The sequence below is a fragment of the Lissotriton helveticus genome, chromosome 6 (assembly GCF_964261635.1).
Source record: "Lissotriton helveticus chromosome 6, aLisHel1.1, whole genome shotgun sequence".
Taxonomy (NCBI): domain Eukaryota; kingdom Metazoa; phylum Chordata; class Amphibia; order Caudata; family Salamandridae; genus Lissotriton; species Lissotriton helveticus.
In genome coordinates this window covers 1,355,097,225-1,355,124,240 of record NC_136067.1, presented here as the reverse complement: position 1 = coordinate 1,355,124,240, position 27,016 = coordinate 1,355,097,225, and the positions used below count along the sequence as shown (strand labels likewise).

The 27,016-nt window shown below is 41.9% G+C and overlaps 1 protein-coding gene across 2 annotated transcripts in view; it reads right to left on the bottom strand.

The window, feature by feature from the left end:
• The window catches only part of FAM120B (family with sequence similarity 120 member B), a 970,087-nt gene that overhangs the window by 16,293 nt on the left and 926,778 nt on the right, over positions 1-27,016 (bottom strand). For both annotated transcript variants that reach the window (XM_078649083.1, XM_078649082.1), the window contains one exon: positions 24,720-24,780. In XM_078649083.1, coding sequence (XP_078505209.1) covers positions 24,720-24,780 — 61 coding nt within the window. The remainder of the gene's footprint in view (positions 1-24,719; positions 24,781-27,016) is intronic.

Below are 27,016 nucleotides of genomic sequence, written 5' to 3'. Positions count from 1 at the left end.
AGTGTCAAACAGTACTTGATACTGAGTATCTGATCCTGGCGGTCTGTAACATACCATATCCGTGACTAGCCTCCCCTTTGTTTCCTGCAAAGAGAAGCCCAATATTTCTATCCCTGTCCCCGCCTCTATCTCAAAGGGTGAGAAATCCCATTTTTCCTTGAAGATCACCCCAACTCCTCCCCCTCTCCCCACTGCTCTGGGTTTGTGAAAAATTGTAAAGCCTTCCGGACAGGCCAAGCCCAATTCTACCAACGAGTCAGTGGGAGTCCACGTCTCTGTGAGAAACAGGGCATCCATGCTGGAGATCTCTGTATGATGTTTTACCAGGGATCTGCAGTTCAGTAGACCGCAGTTTAAGGTATTCTGGTTGTCCCTAGTAATTATAGGAGGTTTAGACTCCCCTCCTCCCTCCCTCTTACCAATATTAAGCAGGCACTCCCTAGAGTAGATTATCCTACCTTGAGCTGGATCAAGTCGGGCAGCATAACTAGCACTTTGCACGTCCGGTGCACCTTTGTAATTTCGTAACACAATATTACCTGAGCTCAAGCCAAAGTCAGTTTGCGGTCTGACATGGCCATCAGCACCGGATCACCTTCCAACACTAGTACTGATTTTGGGGTGGTGAGAACCAGTAACCAGCATGGATCTTGACGTCAGAGTAGAATTCTGTACCGGAGTCAGTACAGTCCAAGTAACGGGTTCCAAGAGTGATGGTAATGCGCATCACTCTGGCATAACATGTCTAAAGAATCATTTGTATTAGAAGTGTCATGCCTGCATGCACTGAGACTGTAATATGATGCACCCTGTGCATCATATAGGGACACACATGCTGACAGTAAGAAGTGCTAAATATGTGGTGTCGCCTTCAAGAACTTCCTCCCAGTAAATCCACTGCTGACAGGCCTAAAACGGCTGTCACACAGAGGTGTAACATAAGCAGGTCATAAGGTGCAGTGAGAGTTACCGTGCTGGCTGCACATCTCCAGATCACCTCCAGGCCAGTTTTCTCTGGGTGCCTTCCATGCTGTTTTCTTGTTCTCAGAGAAAAGGGAGGAAAGTCCCCTCCACCTTCTTCCCTTTCATTATCTCCCCAAGCCGGTACCGGGACTGGAAGTAACACGTTCCTGTTAGTTAACAATGATGGCCAGTAAAGTTTCCCGGAGTGGGTATAACCTGCAGGAGCCTGAATTAGCAGGTCCTTTTGCACAGGATTTCTCTGACTCTGGTTTAATACTGATAGTTACCACAGGAGATAAGCAAGTGGAAAATATCTGCAGTAGGTGGGGAGGGGGTTTGTTTATGTCTGGGGTGTTGGGTAGGGGTCAGGGAGAACCAAGAGAACATCTAAGGGGTAGGAGTTTTTCAGGGTCCTGCCCGCATCTAGTATAATCAGGTTTGGTATTTCCTGCTCTGAAAATTGTGGGCCTGTAAAACCCTGAGTTGTCTGTGACAATATAATATCCCTACACCCTCCCCCAAGCATACCGCTCTGGACACTCCACAAGTTACCTGCAGCCTCAGAGTGCACCTGGTATGTGAAGCTGTGTCACAAATAATTTCCGGAAAGTCACACTGTGGTGAATTGTAGGCTTACACTTACAATCTGTGTAGGTTTCACACTTCAACAAGCATTGACACAGCCAATAAATCATGCCTGCACAAAATCTATTGGCTTTGTCAATGTTTTATTTTTTTCCTTGTTAAACAGCAGCATAACTCTGGTTGCTGGGGAAAAATGCATAATCGTACTTGCACTCACCGCTCGGGCAGCGACTGGCCAATAATTTGTGCTGGCATTTTATGCAATGGTATGCAAACAAGAAAACACATGTTCTCAGACATGTACAAGCATAGGCCAGAACAATTACTGATATGTGAGAACTTCATATAAAAGGCAACAATGGAAGAGTAAAGGAAGTGGTGCCTATTATACACAGGTATACAGAACTATAGGCAATTGGAAAAGCACTGCCGCAGTTTTACATCAGATTTATGCACAACGACGATTATAAAGTGCAGCCTGAAATAGTTTTTTTTTCCACAGCACTAGGAGGTGCCACCAGGACATATGCCCACCCAGACACTTTTGTTGTTTGTAATTATTGAGGAGGCCCAGTTTGGGTGGAGTTTAGGGCCCAACCCCCTTGTTTGAAGTTTTTTTTTTGAGTGGACAACAGTCTGTGTGGGTATTCCACAAAATACTGACTACGGGGAACTGACTTAGGTCCATGAGTTCGCCACACCGGGCTTACTCTAAACAGTGGTCATGTCTGAGAAGGACACTCTCTCTTATTCGGAAGATCATATTCAGAGACTAATTTCAGCACCGTCCCTTTTCCCTTCTATAAATCTTAGCACATCCGCGAAAACATAGAACGAGTCAGAAAAATGTATAAGACTCCAGAGAAAACCTGATTAGAACCGAACTACACGGTTATTTCCTCTTGGAAAACCCTAAAGTGGGTACCATCCCGTAGGGTCTCCGGGTAAAGACCGCTCCAGGTATTTTTACTGAAGACCCAGAATATAAGGAGGGCTTTAGTTGTATCAGCACTAAATGTAGTAGAGACTTAATGGTACACTCTATTGAAACGGCTCAAAAGCTTTGCCGCATACAAGCTGATGAAGTAGAACAACTCATACATCGATCAAAGGCAACCACACAGTCACTGAGGTCAAGACTCTCTTAGAGAAAATAGAGAAAGACATTGCCACGTTAAAAGATAACACTATAAATTTTAAGAATTCGACATTTGAGCGTGACAAGAAATCATTTATCTAGAGACTGTCTAACCCTATTTAAGGGAAGATTTTTACACAAGAGAGGAATCCCGCAGGTTCCTTCCAGAATTCGGGGGCAGATCCAGACGCAAGTTTCTAACTTTTTCTGAAACGTCGTCATCGGAGTCTACAGGGGAATCAGACGAGAGTGCAGGACCAACAAACTCCAACCAGCAAAGAAGAAACAACAACAATTTTTTAGGAGGAGGCCAAGAACAGAAGAGAGAACGGTACAAACCCCAACCACGGGAAATGCGCACGAGGCGCCAATACTACAAATCATGAATACAACAACCATCATTAATTTATCCACTAAAATACTGACACGGGACCAAGAAGCCATCTTAGAACTTGGGCTTAAATTCATTCCTAGTCAGAAACAAGACCTGGCAAACCTCAACATAGAAGCCATGGAATTGTTCAAACAAATCAGGCTCCATACATTTTTCAAAGATAAGAAACAGCTATCCACTGGAGAGATTTCAGTTCTTCGTAACAAATCAACCTTCTGTCCCGAAGAACTTTATTGCGTTCAAACAAACGGTTCTATCATCCCTCAATGAACTGAAACATTAAAAAGCCTTTGTCAAGAACAATATGGGGATGATGCAAAGACTGGCCATTAAGGAACTGAAGGAGGACAAATACAAAATATTCAAACCAGCTGATAAAGGCGGAACGACAGTGGTTAGGTCCAGAGAGGCCTACCTTGCAGAAGGATGCAAACACGTCTTCAACCAAACATGGTACAGAAAAATTTCCTCTGATCCGGTCAATCAAATCCAAAATGACATCAAAATCGTTGTCGATGAAGGTTTACAGATAGGCATTCTGGGTACTAAGGAACATGAATATTTGGTTAAAAAATACCCAAGGACACCTGTAATTTACTTCCTTCCGAAGATGCATAAAAATGCCACTGCTCCTCCAGGTCACCCGATAGTTTCCGGATGTGATTCTGTATTGGAGTCCATTGCCAAATATGTTGATCTATTCCTCAAATAATTTTTGAAAGAGGTTACATCATATCAAAGGGATACAATGGACTTCATAAACAAGGTTAAGGGTTTTGCATTTAACCCTGCCCATCACAGAATGGTTACACTGAATGTCGTGTCTCTATACACGCAAATACCCCAAGAGGAGGCCCTCTAAGTTCTTGAATCTTACTTAGAGGGCAGAGAACGCCCCCACCGGGTTCCAACTCAATTTATTTTAAATCTGGCATCATTGTCATTGAAAAATAACTATTTCAAGTTCGAGAATGACTTTTTCCTCCAAGTGAAAGGGACAGCCATGGGTTGTCCCTTTGCACCAGAGATGACGGTACTTTACGTGGCAAGACACGAGGAGTAGCACATCTATAATAACTACCCATATAAAAATCACGTGGCACAATGGCATCGATATATAGATGATGTGTGGTGCATTTGGACAGGTACTAAGGATGATCTCCTCAGGTTCCGTTTATGGCTCAATGACAGGAATCCTGATATTCAATTCAGTCTGGCGCACAGCACAACCAGACTTACATTCTTGGATGTGGAGGACCGACCCACCGAAGCAGGACTTATTACCACATTATACACCAAGCCTACTGACAATAATGCACGGCACTTCAGTGGCTTTCATCCAAAAAGCTTGAAATACAACCTGCTGTGTGGCCAGTTCTTGCGAGTGCGGCGCAATTGCACACGCAAGGAGGATTATGAGATCCACTCACAAGCCTCCACTGAAAAGCAGAGAGCCAAAGGGTATCCATCAAAATTGCTCAAACACTCGCGCAAGAGTGCGTGGTTCACACCGCGAGAAGTCCTGCTAGAAAAGAAAGTAAAAAAACGCCTAGTATGTGTCTCCACATTTGGGCCCCTCACAAACTCATTCAAGAAAATTGTTCGTCAATATTGGCATCTGATAAAAGATGTTGATAAAGACCTCCAAATACCTCTTTTTACTTTGAAAAAGAATGTCAGCATTGGCCAACGTATCATCCAAGCATCAGATGAACCTCAGAAAAAAGCTGAATCGATAAGTCCTTTCTTCAACCTCCAACCAGTTTCAGGACACCATATATGCGGCAACTGTCGGGCTTGCAGTTCCATGGTGCAGGCGTTGGAGATTATTAATGGGCGCCTAAGATGGAAACATAATGAATTCTCCACTTGCAAGACCAAGAATGTGGTCTTTGTGATTGTTTGCCCTTACCAGCTGGTTTACATAAGTAAAACAACACAAGAAATCCGACAGTGCATAACTCAACACCGTTCCAGAATCAAAAACAAAGTACCCAATGCACCCCTTGTTGCACATTTCCAAGATCTAGGTCACTCGGAAAAAGATTTCCACTGGACAGTTCTCAGTGTAATCAAACCCAATCATCGGGATGGCGACCTTGAAAGAACTCTTCTCCAAAGAGAGGCTTACTTAATTATGAAATGTAATGCTGCCTCCTCTGGCCTCAATGAGATGTCTGAGATAAACAGATTGTAAACTTTTCAGATACTGCTTCAAAACATGCTTGATCACCTTGTCCTAATGCTACACTACAAGTACCATCATTCAATGCGCCCCTCACATCATCTGAATTTACAAGTAAGGTCCAAAGCTGGCCTCGACATACTTCCACATTTCTGAACGCTTTGATCCATGCACGCTGGAGGGAAGCTACAGCTGCTCAAGCTTCTAGAACTAGGCAAGTTATGAGTGCTCACTCGACCGTACCACAGAGAACGCAACTCGTATTTACACAAACGCTCAAACCCTTTTTTTAATCTATGCAGGAACCGACCGACACGCCACAATGTGGTGCAAGATGTAACGCCGTGATTTTTTCAGTGACGCCTTATCAAACGAAGTGAGTGTAACCATGGGGCTGCTTGTCTCGTGTTTAGCAAGTCTTTTATAATTGTCAAAACTTGCTAGCTTCCATCTTGTTCTCATTAGTGTAACACCACAATGTGAAATCTTCCCTCCACGGCAATTGCACTCAACCAGTGAGCCTGAGGTTCGCAGGCAAGTTTTAGCATTTTCGCTTCATGGCATGACAATAAGATGCGCCTGCTCCTCTATAAGTACACAGTGCTACCACGCTCTTTGGCCACCCTCGATTAATATCAGATACATGGGCATAATGAAGCTTACGTAGTGTTTACAACCATCTTTAGAAGCCCCCTTCATCATGGGCATTCATCCGTGCGCAACCATTAGTAAGCTATTTGCCGTTTCAATATAGTCTACCTACATTAACAGCTGTCATATGTACAGCCTCCCTAAGCTCTTAATTTGTTCTCTACTATTTCTAGAAACCTGTATTAAAAGAGGATACACGGGCCCCATGGGGTCCACACTGCGGTGTTTACTTTTTGAAGGGTAAGGTCACATCTGTTATCCTTATAATGATAAGTAGGGCTAATTTTAAAACTAGGGACAACTTCCTAATCACTTCTTTTGTAATTTTGTATGTGTATTACAGTGCCTGACCTAGTCCTGGTCCTGAGGAAGAACCCTAAAAAAAAATTGGGGTTGCTGTATAAGCTCCGGCCTGATAAGATTGCCCCCTACCTTAGAGGTATGTTTGTTGAAGCCCGGGAGAAAGGGATACTGCCCTATGATCAAAGAGTGGCTTCTGTTGTGGTTATTCATAAGGAGGGTAAGCCAAGATCTAATTGTGCTTCATATAGGCCTATCTCGTTATTACATGCGGAACCTAAAATACTCGCCAAGCTCCTATCTAATAGACTGATTAAGGTGATAAGCGGACTGATACATCCTGATCAATCAGGCTTTAGTCCTCATAGACATACGGCCCTAAACTTGCGCAGGTTACATGGTGTGATAGCCAGAGCTCATACCCTGAATGAGCCTGGCATTATAGCTTCGCTTGACGCAACAATGGCGTTTGACACCGTAAAATGGCTGTATTTGTGGGCAGTTCTGGCTAAATTCGGCTTTGGGCCAGACTTCATCCGTTGGGTGCGTTTGTTGTATTCTGAACCACTAGCTCAGGTAGTGGTAAATAACCGGGTCTCTGCACCATTTTATCTTGGATGGGGCACCCGACAGGGATGTCCCCTCTCACCTCTTCTGTTTTCGCTGGCCCTTGAACCGTTGGCGGCCTGGATCCGTTGGGAGCCCTCCATACTGGGTATTCGATGGTCCCCGCAGTGGGAGGACCGGATTTCTCTGTATGCGGACGACATTTTACTTTACCTGACCTCGCCTAGAAAATCCCTAATTGTCGTTTGTGATGTGTTGGCCTCCTTTGGTAGGAATTCTGGGCTGTCTATAAACTGGGGGAAGTCTCTTTTGTTCGTTCTCGGTGGGGAGACTCCGGTCCCCCCGCGAAATTGCCCGATTCAGATCCCTAAGGACGGGTTTAAGTATCTGGGGATTTTCATTTCACTTGACCCTACAATCCGTTATGTTAGGAATCTCCTTCCCCCTTTGGTTAGATTGAGGAGTGACACAGCCAGCTGGAAGAAGCTTCCTCTCTCCCTACTGGGGCGCGCAACCCTTTTTAAAATGATGTCTCTGCCTCGTTTTCTTTACGCCCTTCAGAATACGTTAGCTATAGTGCCGGCTAGTTATTTTCGAGAGGTGGAAGGGTTGCAGCGTAGTCTGCTATGGGAGGGTAGACCCCGTATTGCGTTAGCTAAATTGACGCTTCCTTGGTATGACGGCGGTGTTGCCCTCCCTGATATTAAACGTTACTACTGGGCCTCTCAGCTGGTGGCCATTAATCAGGGTACTTATGGGCCAGTTTCAGATCCTGGTTATGCGATGGATAGGTGGCTTCTCCCTGGAGGCAATTATAATAGGGTGTTGTATGCTAGGTCAGCGAAGGGGTGCTTGACGGGACCGACTAAACATGCAGTGTGGATTTGGCACGACGCCACTAGCTCCTTGGGATGGAGGGACCGATTGACACTGGCCACCCCACTGTTTGACTCGGAAAAGTTGGGCAAGCTTTGGAACACGAGAGGCTTTGATAAGTGGGACCTGATCGGGATCTCAACCACTGGCGACATTTGGGTTAAGGGGAGGATTAAAACGTTTGAAGAATTGCAGGCTGAATTTGAGTTGAGGAGGACTGAGTATTTTCGCTATGTGCAGGTCAGACATGCGTTGAAGGCGGCTCTGCCTGCGGAAGCGGATCTACCCGAGGCCTCGCCCCTAGAAGACAGAATATTAGATGGTCATTTGCCCGAGAAGACTATTTCCCTGATTTATAAAAAGTTGATTAATCATAGAGCAGATCTCCTTGCTGAACTGAGGAATAAATGGACGCGAGATGGCATTGAATTAGATGATGAGGACTGGCAATCGGCTCTGTCCTCTCCGAAGGAAGTCGCGATCCCAGCACGATTGAGGCTTGTTCAGTTGAAAATACTGCACAGGGTTTATGTCACGGGGCCCCGTCTAGTTCGGATGGGTCTATCTGGCGCTGGCTTGTGCAGACGGGGGTGTGGTCTTGAAGGTACGTTCCTCCATATCCTCTGGGAATGTCGGTATATAGTCGAGTATTGGAGTGCAATACATGATACTATGCAAGAGGTCTTCGGGGTGGCGGTGTTGCCGGAGGCGAGAAAATGCCTCCTTAATATTTGGGAGCCTACTGATCTTAACTCGGCGCACACTAAATGGGCAACACTGGGTGATATGATAGCGAAAAGGAACATAGCTCAGCAGTGGGGATCCGAGCGGCCACCCACCCTTGAGGGAAGGAAAGAGAATATGGACTGGTGTATGTTCCGGGAGAAGACTGTTTATGTGGCGAGGGGCCGACCTCGTAAGTGGGCATCAGTGTGGGGGTTGTGGAACCATTACAGGAGGGAGATTTGTGTGCCACCTGTAGGTTCTATCTTTGATACTCCCTCATCCCCGTGATTTCTTAATGCATCTGTTCCCTGTTCCTCCCCCTCTCTCTTTGGTAAGATGTAACGTTATGTGGGAGAGTGTCTCCTCTGTACTATGGCTTTATTTGTTGATGCCTTGTTTCAATAAAAAGAAATGTAAAAAAAAATAATTGGGGTTTTGAGACGCATTGCCCCTACTCAGCTAGTCACTACTCTAACCTTTAATCACATAACTACACAGGATGCAAACAAGGCAATCTGCTTGCTGCGATTGTTATATATGACTAGCTGTTTTGGCAGGTTGCAGCCTTTGAAATTGAAAATAGTCTGTGCCGCTACATTTCTCTGCATAACTTAAGGACTGGTCACCTAATTTTTTCTGTAATGTTTTGTAATTGTTTGCAATTCTTTGTGCTTCTCCAATTGTTATTCATGTTGTGTATATTGTTCTAGATTTGTTGTTTTTCTTGGTCCTGACTTAACAAATGAAAGTTTTTGTCTAAATTTGATCAATTTACGAGAGTGTAATAAATGCACGAAACCACACTAGTAGCTAAGCTGGTTTTTGTACAAATGTTTTTGCATTCATAAGTGCCCACCCAGACACTTGTGTTGATTGTAATTAATGGAGGACATATAAATGGCATAAGGGTACTATACAAATACTGTTATTGTAGCACACACTGTATTGTAATGCGAAATGAAACACTTCAGCTATTAAAATGTGGCCATAACATCAGATTATGTTCAGTGTTCACGATGTCCATCTGGGTGTTTGGAAGAAACGTTCGGCTCATCTCAACTAGGGGTGGGCAGTAAACCCGGCTCCACCAGCAGAACTCGTGTAGTTTTGTCATTCTGAGCTCCGCTTGGGCAGCAGAGCTCGGCAAAAACGCTGCTATGTCCGCTGAGTGGCGGAGTTTACTGGCACCACCATTATTCCAATAAATGACAACGACACGCAGAGAACTCCCCTGCACTGTCCACAATGAAAAGAGAGGGCTCATACAGCCTGCTCCACGACAGAGACGGGTGATTACCACTGAGTGCTTGTTTGATAGTTTAAAAATGTTTAAAACTATAAAACAATGGGGGGCGAGGCTTGCGCGCAGCCAAGATGGCCGCGTCTTTCTAAGCTCCGTCGCGTCGCCGGGAGGTTGCGCGATATTATCATGTGACCGAGTCTGTTTCTGCAACTGGAAACTCAAGATTCTGCAGGCGGAATACCTAGAGAGGGCCATGTGTGAGTTTGAAGAGGCTGCGACGGTTTTTCAATAAACTACACCTTCTGCAGCTTATCTCCTCAGGAATACTCCTCAAAATGGTGGCTCATACACTCTGACTGAAACGACGGAGCGTCTCGGATAGGTATTCTCTGCTTGTCACTTCTAATTGACTTTTACTTGTTCTTTCTAATCAGAGACCTTATATATTTCGGCTCCTGCGCCAGGACACAGCGACATTCTTTAGAACCCTTATGGATATTTTGGCGCGCTTTATACTTCTGCTACCTTTTCTCTGCTGCAGCGACTCCCACTTCTTTTCTGTTTAGCGGAGGGGGCATATATTGAGCGCCTGGTTATATCCCATTAAGTGCTTTGTTTTGTGCGCTCTGAGTTGCTCATAAGGCAGTTTTCCCAAGTGACTCCTTTTTGACTAGTAAAGTGTCTAGTGTACCGTTTGTGGGATATATCTACGTAGAGACCTTATTCGTTGTTTTTCATGCCTCTTCTCATGGCAGACAACATGGGTCTTTCTCTCAAACCCAAGGATTCTAAAACTGCTCTTAAAAGGTCTAAACAAAATTCTCTCACTCCGGAACTTGTTCCGAAATATACTGGTACTACTTTGGATGCTATTCTCTCTCGCCTGAATGCTGTTCATGATATTGCGCAGAGTACAAAAACCAACACTGATTTACTTCAAGTTGATGTTGCAGCAATTAGAAGTGATTTTAAGAACTTAATTCTTCGAGTTTCTAATGCTGAATCACGTATTAGTGTTGTAGAAGACTCTACACACCAACAATCTAAATCCATGCAGAATATGGAGCGCTCCTTAGCTGCATTACGGAGAGATCTTACGGAACAGGAGGACAGAAACCGTAGACGTAATCTACGCATTTTTGGTTTACCCGAAGATGCAGAGAAAAAGTCGCCTTCAATGATTGATTTTTTACTCAATTGGATCCCCTCTGTGTTGAATATTTCCTTTCAGAAAGACTTTGAAATAGAACGTGCACACAGGGTTCCTACATTCAAGCCGAAGTCTTCACCTCACCCTAGATCGGTGGTTTTCAAACCACTGCGACATCAACATTCTGAGCAAATTTTAGCGCAGATGCGGAAAGTTACAGCGATTACTTGGGAGGGTCACAGAATCGCTATATCTCAAGACTTTGCTAGAGATACTGTCATCCGAAGGAAAGGCTTCCTCAATCTGCGACGGCGACTTCTTGACATGAACATCCCATTTTCTTTTGCTGGTCCTTCACGATTTCGAATAACTTTTAGAGGCCGCTCTCAGATTTTTTATGAACCTTCCGAGTTGTCTACTTTTTTTGGACAATCAGTTTGAATCTCAGATGGAGTCCTCGCCTTCTACTAGTGCCGCTGGTTCCTGAATAGCTCTTAGAAATATTTGTATTTTTGGTCTTTACAGGTTTCTATATCCTTCTGCTACTTGCTAGATTATTTGCCATTACTTCAGAAGGACTGTTAGATCAGATTGGTAGTGTTTAACATGTTTTAATCATCTCTTTGCAGGTTCAGCTTGTATGGTACAGGTTATGACTTCTTTATATTGGTCTTGTTTGTGACTTTAGTATCGGTATTTTTTAGTTTTTACCTTTGTTGTCCCATTTTGTTCTCTTCAGGTAATCTTCTCCTATTTTGGTTCCTCAGGGTTGTGATGATTTTTTTTTTTTAGTCTACTGTCTCGTATAATAATTTTTCTTTTCCCTTTCTTTTTGCGGGCTCCTAATATTTATAGATAGACTGTCTTCGAGTTGTGTTCGTTCTCTATGTTATTTTTCTTGTTTTCTTATTTTCTGCTTGACAAAGTCAATGTTTCGGATTATTCGGACGCTTAGTTCGTACCTATTCTGTCCTCACTGTGTTCCTCTTCTTATATTTGGTAATATAGTTTAATACTCCCTTTTCTTGTTCTAGATAATTTATTGGTATTCTGTTCTATTTATTCTTAGATTGTTGCCCTTCCTTAATGAATTATAGGATTTATTCTATATGAATTATATTTTTGATGTTGAGATTGGACATCTTCTTGATATGTTATTCTCTATTTATTCTGCTAATATATTTATATTTATATTGTGTTTTGCTCTGTTATGTATAAGATGATCATCATATATGCTTTTCATGCCTAATATTGTTCTCATGAATTATTAACTCCTTGTTGGAATAATTTGCTGGTTATTTAGTCTCTGTATTATAATGTATTACTATTTTGCTATGGTTGATAATATATTTATATTTATACTGTGGTTTGCTCTGTTATGTATAAGATGATCATCATATATGCTTTTCATGCCCAATATTGTTCTCATGAATTATTAACTCCTTGTTGGAATAATTTGCTGTTTACTTAGTCTCAGGCTTATAATGTATTACTCTTTTGCTATGGTTTGCCTCTCTCTTACTTCTATTTTTCACTCTCTATTGTTTTTCTGCCTAAGTAGTATTGGCTCTTTTCTTGTTTTTTCTTGTTGGCCTCCTTGGCTGCTCCTTCATGTTCCTCCTTTGTATGCATTTTGTCTCTTATGGACATCCCCTGGTGGGTTCGTTCTTCTCTTTTCCTCTGTTTCCTCTCTTCCTTTTTCTTCTTCCTCTTTCTCTTTCTGCATTCTTTTCTTATTTCTTCTTCTCTGGAGTCTCCTGCTTGTGTTCCTGGTTTATGTTTTCCTTGGTTTTGTCTTGTCTTTCTTGTGCGGTTACTTTTGTTTTGAGATTTTACTCTCTAGCATCAAGTAGTAATTGGTTGGTTCTTTTTTTGCTATTATGCCAGGTTTAAGCGTTTTATCCCTAAATGTCCGTGGTTTGAATCATCCAGTAAAAAGGGCAAACATTTTGGATTACTGTAAGAGTCTTTCTAGTGACCTAGTCTTATTACAGGAAACCAAAATATCATACAAAGAAGCTCTGTTGTTGCGGAAAGAGTGGGTTTTGGATGTTGTTTGTTCTGAGGCCTCTGGCAAGAAGAATGGAGTAGTGACCATGATTTCTAAAAACTCGGGGCTGACGGTTGTGACTGCGGAACATGATTCTGAGGGTAGGTGGTTGCTGATTTGTTTATCCAACGGTTCTCTTGATTTCTATGTCATGAATATATATGCACCGAATGGTCATGATCCAACTTTTTGGCGTTCTATTACCAAAAAGCTTTCTGATGTTCCTCATAATGGTAATTTGTTTGTTGGAGGGGACTTTAATCTCCCAATTGATCCTATTCTAGACAGACACTCAGCTTTCAAATTTCGTCCACCTAGAGCTCATCAACAGATGTCTAACATGTGCTCCTCCTCTAATCTTACTGATGTGTGGAGATTACATAATCCGTCCGGTAGTGATTTCACTTTCTTTTCTTGTCCTCACTCTAGCTTTTCTCGTATTGATTATCTATTAGTCCACTCTGCTTTACTTCGATACTCTTCAAATCCTGTTATTCATCCTATCCTTATATCTGATCATGCTGTGGTTACATTCACGTTCCTCAATCTGTCACCTATCAAGGAACCCCGCACTTGGTGCCTGAATTCAGAGATTTTACATGATCAGACTCAAGTGGCCTTACTTAACAAAGATATCGAGCAATTTTTTCTTGAAAATTAGTCTTCGGTTAGTTCCCCTGTGGTTTTATGGGACTCTTTTAAATGTACGATCAGGGGTCAGATTATTAGTAAAATGGCAAAAAAGAACTTAGACATCAAACAGGAACTTGCTAAGTTAGCGGATGACATTAAGCACAAAGAATCTCTGTATAGAGCTTCCGCGGATAAGTCGCTCTTACAAGACATCAAAAATCTAAAATATTCTTACAATTCTGTTGTGACTAAGAGAGCTCATATTGGCGTCCAGGCAAAATAATTTAAGCGATTGCTCCTAAAAAAACGTGCTGGGAAAGTTTTAGCTGCTACGTTGAAATTTCAAGAATCTAATGTTAGATCGATACAGATATCTTGTATTAATGATAGTTCTGGTGCTAGGAAGTTCCAAACTAAGGAGATCCTTGAGGTCTTTCGTGATTATTATAGCAAATTATACACTCCTCACAAGCAATCTTCTCTTGATCAATGCCAACAATTTTTAAACGCAATTCATATTCAGACTATATCTGACTCTGATGGAGCAAAATTGGGGGGGACGATTGAATCTGATGAAATTATTCATGCTAGCAAAGCCACCCTCTCTGGTAAAGCGCCGCATCCAGATGGGTTTCCCATTCTTTTTTACAAAACTTTTCTCCCTTCTTTTGTAACTCGCCTTAAAGACGTTTTTGATTCTTTTATTTCGTCTGGTTCGGTTTCGGGTTCTGCGGCGGAAGCTACTATTGTAGTAATTCCTAAGGAGGGTAAAGATCATTTGGACCCTAAAAATTTCCGTCCTATTTCTCTCCTCAATATGGAAGCAAACATTTTTGCTAAGATCTTGGCCAAGCGTCTAGAGCCATACATCACTCTTCTTATTCACCCCTCGCAAACTGTTTTTGTTAAAGGTAGGTTGGCTAGGGATAATATTCAAACATTTAGTCATATCCTTGGGAAGGCAAAATTATCCAAATTACCCGCGGCGGCGCTTGCCCTTGATGCCGAAAAGGCTTTCGATAATGTTTCATGGCCTTTTTTACAAGCAGTTCTTCGGGCCCATAATCTTGGAGACCCCTTTGTTAACATGGTGATGTCTTTGTACGCACATCCTCGGGCAAATATTAGGGTTAATGGTGCTACCTCTTCTTTTTTTAATCTGTGTCAGGGTACTAGACAAGGGTGTCCGTTATCACCTCTTTTGTTTTTATTGTCTATTGATCCTCTTCTTCGTTTACTGAACCTTAATCAAGATATTAAGGGTTTTCAATTTGGTCCCAATTGTCTCAAAACAGCTGCTTATGCAGATGACGTGCTTATTTTTTCTGATGATATAGTTACTGCAATTCCTGCTATTTTTTAGACTATTAATTTATTTTCTAATGTTTCCGGTTATACTCTTAACAAAGACAAAACGGAAATGTTTCCTCTTAATGCTTACTGTTTTCCTGCACATATGGGAGATGCTGGCTTTAAATGGCAATCCAAACGTATTAAGTATTTGGGGATTTGGTTTTGTAGTACTATCACAGATACGGTTTCATATAATGAAGCTCAAATCCAACTTAAAGTTCGTAAACTTCTGGACAACTGGTCACCTAAATATATTTCTTGGTGGGGACGTTTTCAAACTCTAAAAATGATGATAACACCCATTATTAACTTTGTGTCCTCAATGATCCCTGTTAAATTGTCTTCGTCTTTCTTTCACAAAATCGACTCCCTCACTTCCACCTTTCTCTGGAGTGCCAAGAGAGCAAGAATAGTATATAAACACTTGAGGAAACCTTATGACATGGGGGTTGTAATTTTCCATATTGGGATCGCTATCAAGTGGCTTTCTTGGCCTCTCAAGGGGCTCTTTGGTTTGCTACAGACACTTTACACACCCCTCAGTGGGTATTTATTGAACAAGAATTATCTTCGCCTCTACCTTCTTCATCTTTATTAACTACATCCACATTGTCTATTCCTTTCTCTCGTACTATTATTTTAGATACTATTGCTGCAGTGAAAGCGATTGATAGGAAAGTTGGTAATCCAATTCATAAGTCTAGATGGTCTTCTTTATGGCACAATCCCAGAATTAAGATTGATGCTGATTTTTCTTTGGTGACCTATTGGGCTAACAAGGGTATCACCCTTGTTCAACATCTTTATGATTCTAATCATGATCCATTACCTTTTTCTTCTTTAGCTCTGCAGTTTTCTCTCACTAATCTTGACTTTTATACATTTTTGAAGATCAAAGTTGCCGTGGCTAAGGTTAATTTTGTTCCGATTTCCCATACAATTTCTCTTTTATCTATGTGGTATAAATCAGGTCATGTGGCTTCTAAGATTGATAAATTTCTATCTTCCACGCCGCCTTTGTTGACTACTGTTACACAACAAAAATGGCGACGTCATTTTGAACATTATTCTTTCACACATATTTCTCCAGAAACTTGGCAACTTATTGAGAGATTTTCTCTTCGTAATAAGATTTCCCCCTCTCTAATTCAGTCTAAATTCTTTTCTCTTAATTTGTTACATTGGACACCGGTTCGCCTACACTCTCTTAATCTAAAAGATAATGACCTCTGTTGGAGTTGCAAATTAGTCGCTGGCACACATCAACACATGTTTTTTTAATGTTTTTTACTCCAACCTTTTTGGGAATTGATTCATAAACATCTTATGCAAATTTTTAACATTCAATTTCAGCTTTCGCTCCCTTTAACTTTATTGGGTCCATGGGCTACATTATTACCATTACCGCTGGATTCTTTAGATATGTATTTATTAGATTTGTTGTTGACAATTGCGGTAAAAGTTGTTCTTACGGAGTGGAAATCATTTGGGTCCATATCCTATCATACATGGTGGGCTTGGGTCTCTTTTCTCCGTGGGGCTCACACCTCTGTGGAAGAGAATCATCTTTCTCCCTCTGTTTCTAGTGGGGTTTGGAGATCATTGGATAGATATGTGGACTTGGCTTCGAAAGGTTTGGTAGAGCAATATCCTTTGTGTCGTCTCCTTAATTTCCTTTTCTCGTCCTTTTGTTGCAGGAGACTCTTTACTTCTTTTTTATTTACTTACTCTCTATTCTTTATTCTCTACTCTCTCTCCTTTCTTCATCTTTCTCGTCTTACTCTCCCTTCTTCTCTTTTTTCGTCTTTTCATTTCTTTTTCCTTTTCTTTTTCTCTTTTCTTTCCTTTCTTTTGATCGATTTTTATCAAGCAATTACATCTGACTTTTTTTTATGGTTCCTTGATGATTTTGTTTATGAACTATATGATTTACATTGTTATGTAGGAACTATATCTGACAGTATTAACTCTGAATTTGATTTTGCTCTTTTGTCAGTGTATTGCTTTTTATTCTACTTAACTATTTATATGTCCTTTCTAACCTAATAAAATATTAGAACAAAAAAAAACTATCAAACAATAACAGAGCGGTGATGAACTTATCTCTGGGATACCATGGGATAAAGGTTCTACTGCTGAGGCAAAATGCTACAAAAGACTTGTGAAGGCACACCTCTTTATAGCAGTGAACAAGAGTGACCACACACTGGTCCAGCCCCTCATGTTTAGGAGACACAAATAGCTCACTTTATTTTTTTATTGAATTGTGTATTCGTTACATTCTTGTGTGTGCTGGGTTTATTTTTTATTTTTTTCTACTGTGAGTTGAGCTTGTACAAGGAAGTTGCTGTGATATGCCTGAAGCTGCTCTGCACTACTCTAGTCTATAAAGTGGGGTATTTGTGTCTCCTAATAATCCTCCAATGCCTGGGTCCACAAGCCAGCAAATGGAATGGTCTAACCTCGATCTCTATAATACCAGTTGTAACACCTTGGATCCTCCTCTGGGCATGTGAGTTCTTTCTGATTAGTATTTTACTGCTTAGTATGTGTTCTTTTAAAGGTTATATTAACCTTGTTATTTTAGCTAAATGAATTCATTATCAAGGAAAACGAAATCTGTACAATTTTGAAACTGCATTTTATAACTTGGTCTGGAAAGCTTCTTTCGTGCGTGGCACTGAACAAGCTCGCTCACGTTTTAACTGAAGGCGTGGTACCATCTTCAGGCAGTTACGAAGAGTTTTGTTTGTCACCATGTGTATCTTATACTGCAGGATCACTAAGTTGTCACTCAAGTTTTAATGCTGGCTCTGTGACACAGGCCATGGTGTTGAGTTATGGTGGTGGGGCCCCAATCCATTACTGCTCAATGCTTTGAAGCAGGTGAGTGACGGTTGTAGCACATATGATTAATGTATCTGGCACCCAGGTCGTATTTTATGTCGCAAGCCTGTGGTGGGAGATGATCCTTTGTCTTGCTGCCTCTGTGGTGCAGAGTCCGATTTTGGGAAAGCAAGCGCCCCCTGGGGTTCTTCTTTGTTTGTTTTCATGCAGTGATTCAACAAACATTGTTATCAAGCTGCTCTTGCAGATACATTAGATAATTATTAGCCCATTTGTCAGGCCTGCGCAAAATGTGGTAAACTCTCAGGAGCAATCAGGAGGCAGTCGCTAGCTCCCGAAAGTATCGGACTTCAATCACACAACCAATGTCGACCAGTATTTACTATTAAACGTGGCTTATTATTAATCAAATCTAATGTTAATTAATTAGCCATCTAAGTGCTTTGAGCGCTCGCTGTGCCTTTCATTCGTTTTAGGCCCCCAGATGATAGCTTTACTGTTTGCATATTAGTCCTCTTTCTTTTTAAGTTGGTGCCAACTTTCACTTCGCTTGTGGAACTCTGTGGAATTTGGCGGAGTTTTTGGTAACTCCGCTGAATTCCACAGAGTGAAACTCTGGGAGCTCCACCCAGACCTAATTTTCACACAGTTTACTCTCAAGCACCCCTTCCTTACTTAAGTAAACTATACAAGAAGTGATTCTCATGAAAACTATCCTTTTATTACCAGGTTGTGGCGGAGGGCAAGTTAAGTTTCTCAATATAACTGTACTGAGGAGGATCAAGACTCCTCGCCATAAGCATTGGGGCATAGAGAGAAATAAAAGAACGATACATCTGAGGAGGGCACGAGTAGGCCTGTAACCGTCATTAACCATAAAAGTAAGAGATGGAAACAGAGGCGGAATAAAAAACGGATATGGGATACCCAGGGAACGGAAAATAATACAATTTATGACTCTACCCCATTTAGAATAATTACACAACGTGGAAGCATGAGAACAATCAGTAGAGGAGAGATATTGTTGGCACTTACATTTTTGAAAAACCGAAGGCCGGTTATCAATTCTCTACCTCACCTAAGTGAGTGTGAAAAGGCTGGAACTGAATGGAAAATGTGATGATGAAAGGAAAAATGGATGCTCAGTGGATGCTCAATAGAGACAGATCCCCGACGATAAGTGTGGCGCCATACTGCCAGGATGCATGATGAATTTAACTAGCGAATCGTGAACTTGTGTGACTAATTTAAGGTCCTATTTATTGGGTATGAATTGGCATACTATTATGGTTGTGACTGAATGATGCAAGTCAGTATCTATTGAACAATTGGAATAATGTAATAGAGCCGGGTAGCTGTTAATTCTAGTATAAGGCACAATGCGTAAATGACGTCCTGGAGTTATGTTGTGGGTACCACCGAGATATTGGTTGAACTAAGACTTTTTATATTATTGGTTATGTTCAGCGGAGTAATTGTTATCATTTTTTTAAGAAGGTTTTTATTCTTTTCGATCTGAATTTCTGTGGGAGATTGTGTATTTGTCGCACTTTGTCTTGAAGAAGGTGGTAATATATCACAATATCCACCGAAACGTGCTGATGTATTTTGCACATGCAGGACTCAATACACCAGGTAACATAGTAGATGAATATCTGAGCAGGACACAACATATTACTATCTATGTTTGAAGCGGGCCAGCATCACTAGAATTGATTGGTATTGTCTAGTGTATTCTCCCCTTTCTTTATTTATCTCTACATGTGTTGACATCATGCGACACATTGTGGGGTGGGGGATTGATTTTTGTATATTGACATATTGGATTATGAAACATTCAACTTTTAAAAATTGAATGATTTAATGTTTGAAAAGATAAAAGGGCAGGCTCGCCCAAGCAGTTCCGTGGTGTCTTGAAATTTAATGAGGAGCAACAACAAGGTTTAGCCCATGCCCCTGAAATGGTTTCAGTTGGTGCCTCATTATAAGGTAGAAGGGGCTCAGTAAGGATTTATCCTGGCTGAAGACCTTATACTAAACATTGGTCTTAACCTCTACGGTGGGGAGTTGGAGGTCGAGAACTTCAGCCACCCTCCACCGGAAAACCGAAAAAGGAACCACTCTTTTCAGTGGCAGGGCCTGGGGATGTTAGAAGGCCAGGATCAAAAGGGGTTTCAAGGCCACTAGCATCATGAAGGCAATCGTACAAATTCTCTACTTCGCAGGACTGACCAATCTCATCACCTGCTTTAAAATAGTCGTCCGAATCAGTGTGTTACAAAGAATGCGAAATTTAGGATCGCCTGGTAAAGGAGGAATGTCAAGCGCCGATGTGATTCCATGGAAACCAGGCACAGCCTTGGTGGAGGTCTTCGAGGTGCTGACCCGGAGAGCACAACGGGCACCTCGCCCTCCGGAATCGTTGTAGTTGGCATCAGCATGCCAGGAACTGGCATGGAGTGTGGAGTTGGAGTTGGAAAAGGAGCCAGGTGAGGTCCAGACCGAATGTCGGAAGGTCTATCTGGTGCTGAGGGCAAATCCACCAGCAGCACCCCTGATGGGGGTGGCGGGCTATCAGCTCCTTGGCAGGTGCACCAGAGGGTGTCTGAAGAGATCTGAAGAGTTGAATCATGGCCTGGCAGAACAATTTAATCTGCCTCAGTGTTACAGATCGCCCCAGAAACTCAGGTAGTGCTGGGGCCAGTTGCAGGTTAGACTACAATGTTGACTGGCTGCGAGATCGAGAGACAGGACTACACCCACGCACCATCTCTGTAGAAGGAGAGTGGTGGCAGTGGCCGAGTCCAGCTTAGACTTTTTATGTTTCTCTTTCAACTTACCTGAAGAGTTGGAGCATGACATCGATTGGTCTTGGGATTGACACTGACGACTCTTGGACTGGTACAGGTCCAACCCTTGAGCAGGTGATAATGTGGAGTCTTGCAGTGCTTGGCGACATACAGTTTCATCTTGCAGTCACGTATGGCCATCAGGTTCATCGACGCACCCTCACTGCAGGCCCAGGAGTCGCGACTCGACCCAAGGCACGACAGGCACATCTGATGAGGATCTGTCACAGATATTTGCTTGCAACAGTCCTTACAAGGTTTAAAACCTGTTATTTTAGGAGGTGACATATCCCTTGCACACCCTTGAAAATTGTGAGGAAAAGAGTCTCAAAAGAGACAAGAGGTTGATCCTTATCTGCTTTTGATGGAGACAAAAAAATAAAGGAACTGATGTCAGTATGCAGGTTTGGCGCATACATAGGCTCTGCACGTCATTTCTTGAGTGGAATGGTGTCAATGCAGAGCCGCATGGCACAACCTGGTGGCTCGCAGAGCTACTGCTGAAAAAGTGGCAGAGTCCAATCTAAAGCCCAGGGGGTATTCAAAAGGTGAGGATTCTGGATGTCAAAGTCTCTATCGGCAAAAAAATATTTCCTGAGCTGGGCTAAGAAAGCAACTTTTCAGTAAGTTCTGCTTGATATGTTTGTGTCATTCATTTTAAGACCCTTGAGCGCATAAAGCTTATAAAAACCACGAAACAGGGTATTTTCTTTTTGTAAAAGCAACATGGATGTTTGACACCTAATTTCAGGAATGGAAACATGGAAGGATAGTGTTAGATTTTGTATGAATACAAAAGTGGACTAATGCTTTACGTATGTAACTCTTCTCCGACACCTCCGACACAGGATAATGTAAAAAGTAAAAAATGTGTGAATCTCTAGGCTCAAAAATTATGTTTTCAATTATCTGATGAATTGGAAAAACTGCCATAAAGAAATTTAGAGATCATTTTAAAAAAAAGGTCAAAATATGCTTTAAGGTGGTGGATCCTGTTAAGGAAGTCCACCATCTCTTAAGGGTGGCAGAGAACCACCTTCCCGGCATCTCTGTCCTCAATAGGTTAAACTGCCCCTATGTTTGAAGAAACAAGTGACTCCGGTTGGCCAAACTTACCAAAAGTGGTTGTGCAGACACAGTTTCATGACATAGCACACCCCTCAGCAAAGATCTTGTTCCTCGGAAACAAACCCCATGACAGTGGTTTGTTTCTGGGAAACAAAAACCAATGACCCTGACATAAAGGTTGTTTTCTACCAGTGCATGGGGTCATTTAATAACGTTTCCTACCCAAGTCCTGGCCAGGAATAATATGTGTCAGATAGCACGTCCTAAATAGGGTGCAGCACACAATGTATGGTGAACTACTTACAAACTTTGTTTCCACTCGTCGATCTACATGCACTACAAATACCAGAGTGCTTAGGGGCGACCCGGAGGAGAGGCTAGCGGTGTGCGATCCATTGTGGTATTCCACAATGTATGGATGCCAGTGGACTTACACTGAAGCCAGATGAGGTTCCACCATCAGTAACCTACAGGTTCCAACATTTCTAGATGAGCTAGGGGAACCTTATAGATCCTCCTTTCTCACTAAATCCCTTAGAACCTAATTATGACTTTGTGGGTGCGGTGTCGGTTCCGCTCCGCCACCGCACTGTCGAAGCTGTGGCGAGGCCGCCCGCCAAATTAGGAGTTTCATCCTGTCTGATGGGCTTTGTTTTTGACATTCCCACGGCGGAGCCCTGAAAATGTGCACCGCAATGGGAACGTCAAAAACAGTTCCTGAACGGCATGGACTGTTAAGGAGGGCTCATTTTGTGCCACCCTGCATGCAACCCAGGGCACAGAGGCACAAGGGGGCCCTGTAGAGCACCCTTTGTTTCCTCTCCCCCAGGGTTTTCATGGAGGAGGAACCGCCATAAAAACCATGGAGGAGAGGAAACTCCTAATATGCTTGGTGGGACTGTGGCAGTCCCACCAAGAATATTGATGCCTCCTGACAGTCGCAACACAACCAGAGAACGGCGGTTCCATGGGGGCTGCGGCAGGGCAATGGCGCTCCAATTGCCTTAATCGTAATAGGCCGGTTGGAAGACCGCCGCCGCACACCCCCACGAGTCTGGCAGTCTGTGGACTGCCAGACTCGTGATTAAGCCCTTAGTCTCCAACTGTAGACAGATCACCTTTAATGAAAACTACCTCAAGATGGTCCTTTCCGTCTTGGGGAAACCTTCAGGGTCGCTTCTTGATCCAATTTTGCAGGTCCAAGTAGTCAAATATGAAAAATATTTTGACACACATTTCTTTTTTAGATCTAGATTTTATGATCACACTTTGGTTTTGTCCCTTGGTGGTGATGGAGCAAGGTGGAGAAACACATTTTTGTATACCCCTTGTAAAATCACAATTCCATAATCATAACTTGAACTAATTGAGTGATGTGTGAAATGAACCAACCTAGAATAAAAAGTTGCACCTACACAGACATACGTGGGAACTAATTTTGCTTATGTTGAAATCATAATTAACTAATTATGTGATTCTGTCGTGTCCTGAACTAATAAGCAGCTTAGAAATAATGAAATGCTGCATAAATGTGCTTTTTGTTTACGTATTTTGTGGCAAAACATGAAGACAGGTGAGCATATTACGCCTAAATGTTGCTTATTTTGCTAGGTAACTACTAATAGGGAAAACCTTAGTAAGGGGAGGTAAACAGAAGGGTTAGATTTCCAAAATTAACGTTCGTTTGTGTTTGTTTCTATGATATTTCCCATTCTGGCCTCTGAGGCCTAGTGACAACATGGCTGTTTTATTAAACTGCGAATAGAAGATGAACTGAGCATGCGCAGCCCGAGTCCGAGTTCGAATGCGAGCTGCTTGTGCCTGAAGTGAATGCAGTTCAAGGAGGGTGTGGCCTGGAAGTCCAGATGACTGCCAAAAAGGATGAGCACAATGGTTCTGAACGTAAGAAGATTCCATGAAGTTTCTAATTGAGAACGTGACTAGGCCGGACATTGCTTAAACATAGAACCTTTTAAAAATGTAGCTGACGGAAGAAAAATGAATATTGTAATGATGAGGTGATGCTCATCCACCCCAAATTGTCCAATCAGAACTTGAACTTGAATTTAGGCTGAAAGGTACTCTTTTAGATAGACAGAGCTAGTGAAAAAGGTATAAAAAGTGCTGGTTTTACTGAGGAATAAACTTCTTTTCGATTTCCTCCCGAGATGCTGCTGGTATGCTGATTTTCCTGAGATGTAAGACTCTGAATAATTTTCTATTTTTCTTTGAATGAGAGATGCACTTTAGTTGAGGGTTTTAGTTAGGGAAGTTAGGAGAAAAATTAATTTTGGGAACTATCTGTCTTTTGCTAATACTTGCATTTCTGAAATCTAAATAAAATGTCTATTTCTGAATTTTCTAAAATAAATGAAAATAACTGAGATAAAACTCTTATTCCTTTAAATGATGTTTTTGAATAAATAAATAAATAAAGTGAATAAACTTTTTAGACATGCTAAATTTGCTTTTAATAAAAATTAGATAAATGGAGAATTAAGCTGGTCTTGAGTTTTCCTACGCCTAATTTTTTACTAGCAGATTCGTCGACCACAGTGGTGGCGTGTCTAAACAAATGTTTTGTTAATAAAAACCATGGTAAACTCATTTACACTGCAGGTGTAAATAGTATAAATATCTAGTTTTAGTTTAGACACTCCGCTATGATACAGCAGCTCTCCTTTAAATCACACTGATCCATGAAGTAGGATGGAAGTGTTTTTATGAGTGACTCGCAGTGTTATGGGTCCCACTGATGAGTAAATGTATGATTTTGTACTTCAGGGAAAGGTGACATGGTTTTAGAAATTATTTTCGGAGTAGCGCTGCATTAGTGGCTCTCAAGAGTCGTCCACTTTCTGCTTTGTGTATGTCAGGCTCCTGGTCTCGTTTCACAGGCCATTCCCTAGGATGCATCCTATAGCTAAGAAATTAGCTACTTCTCTTGACCGTGCCACCTCAGAAACAGCTCTGCTACTAGGAACATCTGTTTGAGCCCGGTAATATTTTTCTTGAGGGCAAGCGTCTCCAAAAAATCTGAGTTGAATGGAGAAGATTTAGAATATATATATATAATTCAAAGTGCTACCCTTTATGTAACAAATTTGTACTGTTATTTAATTTCTCATAAACATTATTTACCTGGGAGCAAACTGGTATCCTCTGCTTCTCTGGTGTCTGTTTCCTGACCGGTATCCTCTACCTGAAGAAAAAGGACACAGAAAACACAAATGTTAGCTGGTACCTGCAGATAATGTACGAAAGGAAAAATGGAAGTCTGAAAAACTTCAACATGGAAACCCCGTCGGGCCTGAATATGAGTTAGGTGGAAATAAGTGGAAGGATGCCAAGTGGCCACATTTCATTATCACACCATTCTCCTCATGCCTAAATCCACCTATTCAGAGTTATTGTCCATGGAATGGGGAATACATTGCGGACCCGGAAGGGAGCTCTTCTGCATGGACAATTCGCTCCCATTTCCCACCTGAGCCAAGACCATGCGGGCTGGGCCTAGGCTCCGGTGGATTTCAGGGGACATGGCACGCTGTAGGTTGGCAGGCAGGAGCATTACAGGCTCCCCCGTGCCGCAGGCGCGGGTCAGACGAGTCCTTGTGTAGTATTTGATTATTTCTTGTGTATCTCTTTATGTCATGTAGTAACCTAGAGCATATTCCTTTTAAATGCTTGTAGTCTTTTCAATGTGTTTATATTCTATGTTCTAATTCAGAGTTGTAATGGAATGCTGTATGTTCCACTGTTAGTCAGTTTCCATTATTCAGCTGATCGTACCAGACGTGCTCATTTACTGGAATAAACTTATTTCTTCAATCAAATTCCTGGAATTTATTTTTCAGCTTACTACACCTTGCGTGCTGCTCCACATTTGATTTTACCAGCTGGAAATTCCTGCAGATAAAATTGAGCCCTGTGTTCCCAGACTCAAAAAATCTGGGCAATCTGGGACAAATGCAATGCACAAGTCCTATAAAACGAAGTGGAGGGACAAACAATATGCAAATGACCTCATGACGTCACATGCTGAACGTGTCCCGGTGTCTGAAAATTACACCGAGACACGTTCAGCATATTTCTGTGGGGCCCAGCTTCTTGTCAGGGGGACGGCGTCCACCCTGTCAAAAGAGTGGGGGGACGCCGTGTACCTGCTTGTACCCCCGACTCGAGCCCTCGCCAAATGTAATCAGGCGAATCAGTATCGTACCCATGGGTAGAGCTCCGCCTTATTAGTAAACGAGGCACTTTGTGTCATACCATATAGAATTATGCGTATAATCAGAAGTTATTTACGAAACTCTTTGGCCAGTCTGCCTTTTTACCTTATTTCTTCTCACCCTGTCTGCCATACTCCAGCAAAGAGCCTCAACTTCGGTCTGTATTTTTAGCAAGCGGTTGGAAAAAAATGAGTTTATGCTTCCTCCACAGCTGAGTAAGAGAGAGGAGGGGGGGATAGATGTTGAAGAGATGCATTTTTTATAACAAAACTGAAATTAACTAATACCTATTTTATACCCACATAACTATTGGTAAAGGATTAGTATCTGGAGTAAACCATTCTATATAAATACCCATACGTACACAGAGACAGCGATATTTACATGGTCTAATGTGCACATTTATCTTGTGAAGTATGCTATTTTTTATAGCAAATAACTGTAATTACCTTTTACATACATATATACACATGACACTTCTGAAAGTTTTAGTAGTGGGCAGAAACCCCTCTATATATGCACCTATATGTTCACAGAAGAAGCACTTTAGACAAGGTCTGATATGCACAAGTATCTTGTGGTGTAATATTCTTTCACCCCTTAGACAAAAGTATCTTCTTATAACAGGAGCATAGTACAATGTACAATGACAAATGTATAACAACAACCTCACCTCCATACAGTGAGAAACATAGTTTGTCATGTCTGAGTATACTGTTGTGGTACACTTCTGTGTTTTGAGTATAGTTATCATATGGGAAAGAGACAGCTCTTGACTAACCTTCTGAAGGTAAGATGTTCGTCAGTGGATCTAATGTTTGCGGGTACTGAATTCCATAGTTAGGCTGTTTGCACAGAGAATGATGTTTTACCCCTGTTTTGTTCTTGTATGTAGGAATTTTGAGGCATGGCACAATTCTCAAGCGCAGGTTCCTTTGTTGAATGTATTTGTTGATTTTCTTCATGATGAAGAGTGGTCCTACGCATTTGTATTACTTTGTGTGAGATACAAGCCAGAGTGATTGCCGTTCTTCTGGTAACCAATGTAGGGTCCACAAGGCAGTGGAGATGTGTGTTTCTGGATTTACAAGTAGGAGAAAATGAGCGGCAGAGTTCTGAATTCTGTGCAGCCGCGCCATAAAAGAGCTTCGACACCTCATCAGGGATAGTAGGCAAGATATAAATGTGATTAATAAAGAAAACAAT